Below are 10899 nucleotides of genomic sequence, written 5' to 3' on the forward strand. Positions count from 1 at the left end.
GTCCTTGAAGTTGTGTAGGAGCGGCTAAAGGCATGTAGGTATTTTCCTCTTGGCATTGGTATCTTCTAGGAGGACTAAATCAAGGGCCATGTGTGTGTCTCGAATGAACCGTAGGAAGTTCGCTCATTAAACTAATGAATCCTCTACATAGATGGAGCCCTTCGCAATCTTGACAAGTAATAGCATGATGCACTTCCCATACTTTTTAAATGTGTATGTGTTCTTGAAGCCATTGTGTTGAGTTTTCCAGTCAAACCACCACAGTCATCCCAGTAGGATGTGACAAGCTTTTATTTGAACCACGTCACACCACACTTGCTCCTATAATTGATCGCCAATTGAGATCTCAACTAAATATAGTTGATCAACGTGTATCTTGTTCCCTTTTTTGATCAGGTGAGAGATTAGGCTTGCAGATGTTCTTGTGTGGCTAAGCCCAACCCTTTAACCATTATCGTAGATACGATGTTTTCAAAACTTTCGCCATCGATGATCAAACTGCAGATTTTGCATTTTATCGTGCACGTGGTGTGAAAGATGTTGTGTCGGAGCCATGACGGATCTCGTTCTGGTTCTAACTGTAGGACCCTTCATACGAACAACATTTCGCCTTTATCTACTGGCAGTGGAAGTGCCTCTCCTTCTGATCTGTTCTCCGACTCAGTTTTCATTATTTCTTCAACGACGCTTTCTTCAGTGAACGAGAAAACTCGGCTTGTGGGATAGTTGGCGGTGATGTGGCCATAACAGTGGCACCTAAAACACTTTCATCCGGAAACAGTTTAGGATGAACTAGCCTTTTCTAGTTTTGTGCCCCTCGGGGTGGTCTTCTCGCTTCCTGGTATTGATTTTGCCAGTTGCGGAAGTGATCTTGTAGGCAAGTGTGGCTGTAGATGACGACTTGAAGGTTGGTTGCTGTCGGAAGGATGGTCGGAACCTAGCTTGTTTTTGCTGTCGTTCTACCTTTAATGCTAGGATTTGGAAATCACTCAGTGACCAATAAGGTTGCAGTTGAACGATGTTGCAAATGGCTGGTTTTAGGCCCCCCAAATAGCGGGTGATCGTGTGCTCTTCTTGCTCGACTAACTCGCAATTCAGTTATAATTGGTCAAACTTCATCGTGAACTCCTGGCTGAAAAGTTTCACTGTTGTGGGTTGTGAAGCATGAGGAACATGTCCTGGCGATAAAGGGGTGTCAGGTACTTCCGCATAGTTTTCTTCTTTTTTGCTCGTTGGGTGATCTTCTTGTTTTTATCCGGTTTGCGTTGTTGTTGCAGATTTTTCCATCATAATATGGTGTTTTTCTTCAATTTGATAGCAGCGAATTTAACCCCGTTTATCCTCGGGCACCTCCTTGTATTTGAATAAACGTTCAACCGCTTGTAACCAGTCAATGGAGTCATCGAGTTTCATGTTTCCTTCAAACTCTAGTAGATCTTGATGTCGTAGTCTCGATGGGCACTGAACGAGGGCTCCTCTCGTGGCCTCCGTTGCTAGTGAATGTCGAAGCAGTGCAGTCGATATTCATCATCGCTGACGCCTTCGTGGTGAAACAAATTCAGATTTTCTTCATGGTCTTCTATTCAACTCTCAATATCACGGTCAGGGTAATATCTCCATGGGTCCCGTCGTCCAGCTCGGCCAATTGTTGTTGCAGATGATGAATCTCACATTGTATTTCTTCCCAGGTCAGGCCAAGCACATATCTACATGACGATATGACTAGGTGTGATTCGAAAATAGATGAAAGAAAGGAGAAGAGAAGAAAATGACGAAAAAGAACAAAAAAAATTATGGGTAGCTTGGGTGGGGGCAAATGCTGGGAAATCTTAAGCAAGGACTAGAATTGGGCTAGCTCTGATACCGAATGACACAGAAGTTAAACCAAACCCCGACTCAAACGACATGTATTTAATTGTTGAAATTGAGAAAGTACGACTCTTTGATGAAAGGAACAACACAAGCATGTAAACAATGATATAAGAAGCAACGACTCAACAAGTAATAAAATGAGTAAAAGATAAAAACTGTCCTGGAAGGCGCTGGATGGTTGCTGAGAACCCACCGGAAGGGATGGGGGAGGGTCAGTAGCGGCTAGAAGGACATCGAATGAATCATTAACACTGGAGGACGGCGGAGAGAGTGTAGAAGATGGACAACGACAGCTGGAGTGGCGTTCAAGGGGACCTGAAGAACCAACAACCTGCTGGGGGAGGTTGGGAGGCACGACAGAGGAGGGTGGTGGCGTAGGAGGGGTGGTGCGGTAGCTTGGAGGGAAGTGCAGCTCGTCTATGCCACTGGAGGGAGCCTGAAGGGTCGGATGACCTGCTAGAGGAGGTTGGGAGTGCACCGGTGATAGGGGTGATGAAGGAGGGGTGGTGAAGCAGCCTAGAGGGAAGTGCAGCTCAACTATGCCATTGGAGGGAGCCTGAAGGGCCGAACGACCTGCTGGAGGATGCTAGGAGTGCAGCAAGGCAGAGCGAAGATACACACCACCTTCGGCGAGATACAGCCGTAGCACCACTTGCCGAAGGATACAACCCTCAAAGAGAGAACGCCAAGAAGACACTTGAAATTAGAAATCAACAAAAATAACAACTGATTAGACCTAAAAAAAGAACATGCACAAATAGGGAAGAAGGGAGACAATCAAGGCAAGATTCTAGGAAAGGAAGAAGGTTAAAAATGGAAGGGATTGAAGAGGCCATTGCAACGGCTAGGAGAAGAGGCGGAAGAATAAGGCACAGGGGAGCAGAGCAAATTGAACACAAGAGGAGGTGTGAAACTCAAGTGAATGGCACCCGTCCGGTCGAACACAAGAGGTGTGAAACTCAAGTGAATGGCACCCGTCCGGTCCAGTGTGAAGGCTAGATCAGCTTCTCATTGCGCCTGGCCCGACAAGTTGTAAGCAGCCTCGCGTCCCCACGTCACATCCGAGTCACCCACCATTGTTGAAGCCACCCCCGAACAACCACCATTGTTCTTTTCACTGGAGCTTTTCCAATTCCAGTCACCTGTCCTCGCTATTTATATAAATAATTATACGATTTTTTTTATTCCGAGCTAAAACGAGCCGAACAAAAGCGAAGAAAGAATTGTTTGTATATGACTCGTTTATAATTTGAGCAAAAAAATTTTATTTTTGTTCGGCTCGTTTACTTAATGAACAAGCTGAACACGAACTACTTAACGAGTCAAACAAGAGTTATTCGCAAACAAGAAACTTTTTTGACTGTCCTGCTCCCAACAACTTTCTCATTGTCCAACACTCTCTTTCTTGCAACCCCTGCCTAGGACATCAACTGCATTTGTCGTTCCTACAGCTTTGCACCCCCTTAGTGGTTGCCCACACCTTTGTTGTCGTCGAGCCTTCCAGCCATTTCCCCACTCATTGCTACCTCTCTGGAGGACTAAACCCTCGTCGATCACCTCCATCACCCCGAGATCCACCTAGTTTGAGTGTTTATGTCATGCTTTCTTTATTTCTAGTTTCTGAGCGTTTTGATTGAAATTCCTATTTTATTTCGGTAATAAAAGTTGTTTTTTCCCGTTGTTGTTTGGTTAACTCCGTTGCCAATCTCCTTTTTCATCTTGGACCAAACAGTGACTTTGTCTTTTCACTTATGTTGGCGTACGTGCTTCAAATTTTCTAACCACAAGCTTCTTTCTTAACCTAATAGCAACCAGCTTGACCCTTATGTTAACCAAATAGATACCAGCTTGACCCTTATGTCAAGTGAAATATCCTTATACTCAAATACTCATTTCACTGTTTGGAGTCACTCAATGAACTCATCTGAATTCATATAACACTCAAATCCAGCAAGTTAATCTTCACTCCAACATCTTGGTTTCTCCTCTGATATTCTATATGTCAGATCGGTTGGATATTGGTTGTTCATCATTAGAAATTTCCTAATGGATGGGATTCACTTCCTTCCCTCGATCTGGCGACTCATAATTGTGCCTATGGGTAACCTCACTAATTGTCTCCTCTCAAAGGCGAGAAGCCTCTATTGTAGTTGGAGTTTTTCCTATCACATATCCTTCATAGTAAGTTCTTGAGCACCTCTTTGTAAAATTCTCTTAGGCAGCATTACATTATTTTCTTTGATCAAAATTTTGACAAGTGTAGAGTTATAGATAAAATATTGGTTCAAGTTTAGGGTTTTAATGCTAGGTGTCGAAAAGGATTTTTGGTGGAGGTAGGAATGTTGAATTATAAAAATTTAGGATTGGGGCTAGGAATTGCGATGGAAATTACTTAGATATAGTGGGAATTTTTTTGGAATTTTGAATTGGGACAAGAAATAAAACCTTAAAAAATCTAGGGTTTGTCAAACTCTAAAACCAAATGATACCGTTCTAGGGGGTGTGATTGCCTATTTAGAGAGATTTTTTTCTTTTTTGTGTCAATATTTAGACAGAATTGACATCATAAATGAGACATAATGAAATAATCTATAGAAAAGATCTAATTGAAGATTAGCATAATCATGGCGGGCGCACTCAAGTGACTTTGAAAATGTCTAGCACATGTCTATATTTTATGACAAACATGAGCAACCTATCTAAATTTTGCCCGAATAAGTATTTAGAGGTCAAAGCTATTCATCATTTGTCAAATCAAACAAGAAATGAATGAAACTTTGCTACACCGATAATTAAAAAAACAGCAAGCAAGAAAGCACATTAAATGTCCATTTCCAAGTGATGCAGGATGAAGAGTTACTAAGACTGACTTTGAAACCTGATACTGCATCTTGGCGAGCCACAATAGAGCCTGTGTTGCTAAGTGGCTTTGCAAGCCATCTTTTAAGCAATCTTTTGCCAAATCCTGTCACACAGCTATCTAATTGGGCATAAAGTGTCCTGAATTGACAAAAAAAACTTCATATAAGAGAACTTGATTCACCAATAAAACAAAAAAGGTATTTTCACGTGGTCATTACCCAGTGGGGTTTCCATTTCTGTTCTCCAGAATCTCAAGATTCTCAAGTGCAGGAGCATCAAGTATCATATACGACTTTTGAATTTGATTGAAAGAGCCCGCATATTGAAGTGCCTCAAACTTAGCACACTTGAGCAGAGTTTCAGCCAGAAAAGCTTGCCTTAGATAAAAGAGACAACCTCCCAAAGCAGAAAGAGCAAGGCTTCCATTTTCCCCTGCACTATCAAGCTCTGATAAAATGCAAGGAAGGATTTCAGGATTGTTTCCCGGGCTATGAACACCATCAGTATTATCCATCATCCCTGAATTTCCTGAATTTTTTGATGGGCTATAAATTTTCTTGATCTCCAAAATTGTTTTTTCAGCATTCCAATATTCTGATTTAGGAACCAAATCATTCAATAGAGGGTTTCTAGTATTATGCATTAAAACCCTTTCAGTTACAGGACTGAGCACCTTAAAAGGCTTTATAATCTCCACTGGCCTTAATTCTGATAATATTGAACATAAGCAGTCCCTCTCCAGATTATCATCAAACTAATCCATAGAAAAGAAAAACATGATAACATTAGCTTTGGTCAAACCTCTGATTTTAAAATAATACTAAAACAATGATTCTAAGTCTTATGCATAATCGTTCAAATAATTCAAGTTAAAAAACAAGAATTGCAAACCTGCCCCAACATGAATTTGCTTGTTGAAACATCCACAACACAAATGCCAAGCACCGTGCCTTGCGTATTGTGCTTATCAAAATTTTGGCATTTTTCTGTAATTGACATCAAGTAAGAAGCATCTGGATTTGTTAACAATGTTTCCCCCTCAACAAGCGTTCCCTTTGTAACAACAGCACAAATTTCACGCTTAACAACCTTCAGAAGCAGAAAAATGTCATAAAGATTCGGACTAGTAAAAATAAAACAAGGCTAGTGCCAATCAGATGGAACTAGAAAGCAAATTTAAACAAGTAACTGAAAGAAAGCTTATATAATGCTTAAAACAAATAAACACTTGGAAAATTTTAAAACGTCATTTTATGACTTGGAAGCAGAAGACCATGAGTATAGATTTCATACCAACCAATAAATAAATTTAGCAGTCTCAAAACAATTTAGCAGTCCCAAAACAAAAAAGAGAACTCCAAAAACTAGGCACACATTACCAAAGCATCGGATAAGCTAATTCAAGTGAGCTGAAGGTTTTCGAGGAGGAAATAGAAGGCAAAACCTCAAGCAATAAAACAGAAAATTATCTAAATCATAAAGATCTCTCACCATATTCCTTCCAGCTTCGCTAAATCATCCATCAAATGACAATGTCCCCAACGGAATTTTTTCCACTCCTACCTCTTTCTCCCACTCAGTATCTATTCCCCCAGAGAATCCAGGCGGTATGGTTGAGACTATTTGAATTAAACTTGCTTAAATACTCAAAGTCACAAATCACAGAGGTAGCATGAATCTAAAGGCTAACCTAATTACCAACCTTATAATTAACAGTTTGAATCTGCTCTCAAATGGGTGGAGGTGGGCACTAGTCTCTAAGCCCCAAGTCTAAAAAAGTTCAACAAACAGAATCAAAACTCTCAATGTCATTCCCGATAATAACTTCCTAAAACATCAGCAGCATTCAGAGGGCTGGAGGAATTTTGAATGCAGGAAATTATTTCTACATACAACAACAATTTATTTTGTTTGTGGGAAATAAATTTGATAAGTGATCTTTGTTCCAATCCTTCATTGCCACAAAATAAACCATCTTTTCTAATGAAGGCTTTTTCATAACTTTGACACTAGCCCTGGTAAGAGAATATAAATGAATTGGAATTTCAGCGTCAATTAATTTCAGGCCTGATGTGTACTAAAAAAGTTTGCAGAGGTGGAGTAATGATTTATCGTTTGAGAATTGTAAGAGAATCCATCACACACTCAAATGAAAGAATATAACCAGTAAGGACATCAAAAGTTATTGCGTGGAAAAATCAGAAAGAGAAAAACATGAGGCTTTGTCCAGTTGAAATATGTTACTATGAGTTGGTGATTACAGTTACAACCTCTTGTCCCACAGGCAAAAAAAAGGTAGCACAGTTTTTCGTGTTAATTTGTCGATGCGTGGAAGAACATGTTGCCCCACTACAGGAAGCAGTCGCAATGGGTAGTGATTGTGGAGCTTTACTGCACCGTCTTCGGCGCCGGCACAAAGTTCGGGATGATGAGTCGCTTTGTAGGTTGCTTCATGATTTAGCAACGTCAGTTGTTGCTTTGTATGGTGCTTTGTTTCTAGGAGCATGCAACAACAGACAAACAGTGGTGGACAGCTGTCGGCGGCCAACGGGTAGTGGTCAACGGCTGTCGGGGGCCGACGGGCAGTGATCGAAGGCGATCGGCAGCTACAAGAGCAAAAGGTCAATGGTAGTCGGTGGCAGTCGAGAAGCAGTGATCGAAGGTGGTTGGCGGTTGCAAAAGCAAGAGGTAATCGTCAGATCGTCGACGCGGGATTCTAGGCTTCTGCTCCCTTATCTCCAAGCTCTGGTCTTCCTCTAGCTCACACTCTCCTCCCCCTCACAAGAGGAAGGTAGAGCTCTATTTATAGAGTTCATGTTACAAATAAGGAAGGAATTCGAACCACTTTGATCGGACAGCCTAGAGAGAACCCCTTGATCAGACAGCATTCGATGAACATTTAAGCGCCTTAAAGATATCGGAATTGAGCGATATTGGGCTCGTTGGATTCGTCTTGTCGAGACACTCGATTGAATATAAGCTTGCCAAATTTGGATTCTGTTTGACCTTCCAGTTGTGCCTAGAAAACCTCTAAAGGTGGTTTGACTGTTTGATATGGGTTTGATTTGACTCAGATTAGACTAATTTTGGTACCATTGGGTCTGCCTCGTCGAATCAATCAGTTTGATTATAAATTTGTCGAAATTGAAATTTTTGATAGCTTTTAATCAAAATTTGAGTGTTTGTTGCTCAAACAATTGTCTCAAGAGGTGGTTGGCGGTGGCCTGCAGCAGAAGTTATCGACGGCAGCTACCCTAGTGGGAGGCATTCGTCGAATCTACGGTGCATAAACGATGTTGGACTCCAGCTCCTCTTCCAAGCACCAGCCTTCTTCTAGCTCCAGGTCTCCCTCATTGCAGCTCCCGACACCGACCTCTATATCCTACAGACATCATCACAGCTCACAATTACGGCTTACATAACCAACTATGGCCTACGTGGTCCACAACTCATGCAGCTCCCGACTTCCACACCCGCGGCCTACGGACATCATCACAACTAACAGCTATAGCCTATGTGACCAACTACGGTCTACATGACATATTGTCTGTGCAGCTTTCAACTCTTGCCCCTTGCGGCCTATAGACGTCATTGTAGCTCATTGCTACGACATATGTGACTAATAATGGCCTATGTGGCTCACAACTCGGACAGCTTATGACTCTGGCTACTGCGACCTACAAATGTCATCTTAGCTCACCGCTAAAGCCTATGTGACCAACTACAGCTTATGTGGCTCACAGCTCGGGCAACTTTCTACTCAGGCCCCTGCGGCCTACAGACATCATCACAGTTCACCATTACGACCTACGTGACTAGGGCTGTAAACGAGCCGAGCTTGAGCGAGCTCAGGCTTGGCTCGTGTTCAACTCGTTCGAAATAGCTCGTGTTCGAAATCGGCTCGTGAACAGTGTGTTCGTGTTCGGCTCGATTTAAATATTTGTGTTCGTGTTCGGCTATAGATGTAAAGTGTGGGATTCGAACCTGGATCAAATATATACAAAAGAATGCACTAATCACATTACCACACTAGATGTTATGATTTAAATTTAGATATAAATATATATAATATATTATTATATAAATAATATATGTAATATAATATGATATAAATAATTATATATTTTTTTTAATTTTGAGTTAAAACGAACCGAACACGAGCAAAGAGTTGTTCGTGCTCGGCTCGTTTATAATTCGAGCTATAAAAACTTATTCATGTTCGACTCGTTTACTTAACGAACAAGCCGAATACGAGCTACTTAACGAGCCGAACACGAGTTGTTCGCGAACAACGAACATTTTTGACAGCTCTATACGTGACCAACTACGGCCTACGTGGTCTAAAGCTCGTGCAGTTTCCAACTCCGGGCCCCGCAACCTACAAATGTCGTCATTGCTCACCAATATGGTCTACGTGACCAACTACATCCTACATGGTTCACATCTCCTGCAACTCCTGGCTCCACCTATACGGCCTACGAACGTCATCACAACTAACTACTACGACATATGTTACCAACTATGACCTTCCTGGCATACAACAAGTGCAACTCCCAGCTCTTATCTCTGTAGCCAACGAAGATCATCGCAGCTCCCAGTTGCAGCTTATATGACCAACTACAGCCCACGCGGCCCACAACTCACACAGTCCTAAATCTCCTGTCTCTACGGCCTACCGACGTTAACGCAACTCGCCACTACGGCCAATGTGACTAAATAAGGCTTACATGGCTCACAACTCTTACAGCTTCTTACTACATCTTTGTAACCAATCAGTGGTCTTGACACAGCCAGCTGTGGCCCACACAGCCAACTACCATGGCTTCCAACAACAGCTTATACGACAAGCTGGCACCACAGCCATCATTTACAACGTTCATAGTGGACTACTGTCTCCCTAGCGATCGACTACGACCCTTAGAACCTACTATCACCGAAAACTACCTTCACTGTAGCCAGGCTATGATTATTATTGATAAGCAATTGTTGTACATTTATAATTAACATCTTTATAACTCATCTAATTTGAGATAAGAGTGGATCAGTGTACTCACTATTCATGATGGATTATTTCAACCGGGTAGGTCCCGTGATTTTTTCCCTTATCAGGATTTTTCAAATAAAAATTGAGGTTTCTTCTCCTTCTTACTTCCCTTTAATAACCTGAGTGTGTGTTGGATTTTCGTGCAATACTAAGACGCTAAGTTTACTACTCTACCATCGCGGACCTTCCGACACGCATCAAGGCCTACTTTGTTTAACTCACAATCTATTCAAAAAGTTGTTTGATCAATTCTAATATAATTTTTCATCCCATCACAATTTATTCTCGCAACTCTACCATGAATTAAAAATAAAAACATTGGGAAGCTATTCACTCTATCTCTAAAACAATCTCATTAGGTTGGATAGTTTTTCTTGTAACTTAAATTGTATTAAAGAGCTTGAGGATAATCATTGAATACTAAGTCTGAAATTTTATCTTGCCTTTTTAATGCAAATATTCTTGATTTTCTAAAATGTGGAATTATCATTCTCTCAGTTCAACAATCAATTTTATAACCTATTAGACCAACTGAACTTTGTTTGAATGTAAGGCGGGCTTCTCCCTCGTATCGGAGCAGAAGCAGGATTTTCCCGCAATTGGGTTTTCTCTAGGGTTGTATCCAAGAGTTGAGTGTTGCTCCGGCTGTATCTCGCTGTCAAATTAATGATTTATCATTCCTCGACTTTTCCACATCCCTCCCGCTTCGCTGCAATGCATCCCTCCTCACTGCAACAGCCCAGATAAGAATGTCACCCCTATTTTTCTGAAGTTCCAGTCATCCAGCCACCTTCCCCCTCTTCCCTTCTTGTCACAACCGCATATAACAACATCCCTTTGTTGTTTCTTTTGTTGTCCTCTTGCAGAACCCGCCACCAGCCAACCATTTTGTTGTTTCCTGCAATCATCACTCTCCTCCAACCATTTCGCATCACTCTCAATCACTGTTCCTCATTGTCGACATCTAGAAACAGCAACCCTGCTGCTTTCTTTGTTGCTTTCTTGCAATCCAGCAGTCCCCTATGCGCGGCTACTCTTAGAAAACTGTTCCAACTGTTGTTATACTTCATCCTCACACCCTGGGACAGCTGCCCACTGCTGTTCCTACCTCCTCAGCCGCT

General features: G+C 41.7%; 1 protein-coding gene across 3 annotated transcripts in view; it reads right to left on the bottom strand.

Annotated features, from left to right (window-relative positions):
- The window catches only part of LOC110023120 (DNA mismatch repair protein MSH6), an 84013-nt gene that overhangs the window by 50277 nt on the left and 22837 nt on the right, over positions 1 to 10899 (bottom strand). For all 3 annotated transcript variants that reach the window (XM_020722370.1, XM_020722368.1, XM_020722369.1), the window contains exons 8-10: positions 5626 to 5823; positions 4953 to 5488; positions 4743 to 4872 (exon numbers count right to left, since the gene is read on the bottom strand). In XM_020722370.1, coding sequence (XP_020578029.1) covers positions 4743 to 4872; positions 4953 to 5488; positions 5626 to 5823 — 864 coding nt within the window. The remainder of the gene's footprint in view (positions 1 to 4742; positions 4873 to 4952; positions 5489 to 5625; positions 5824 to 10899) is intronic.

This window comes from Phalaenopsis equestris, unplaced genomic scaffold (assembly GCF_001263595.1).
Source record: "Phalaenopsis equestris unplaced genomic scaffold, ASM126359v1 Scaffold000212, whole genome shotgun sequence".
In the NCBI taxonomy this organism is placed as follows: Eukaryota; Viridiplantae; Streptophyta; class Magnoliopsida; order Asparagales; family Orchidaceae; genus Phalaenopsis; species Phalaenopsis equestris.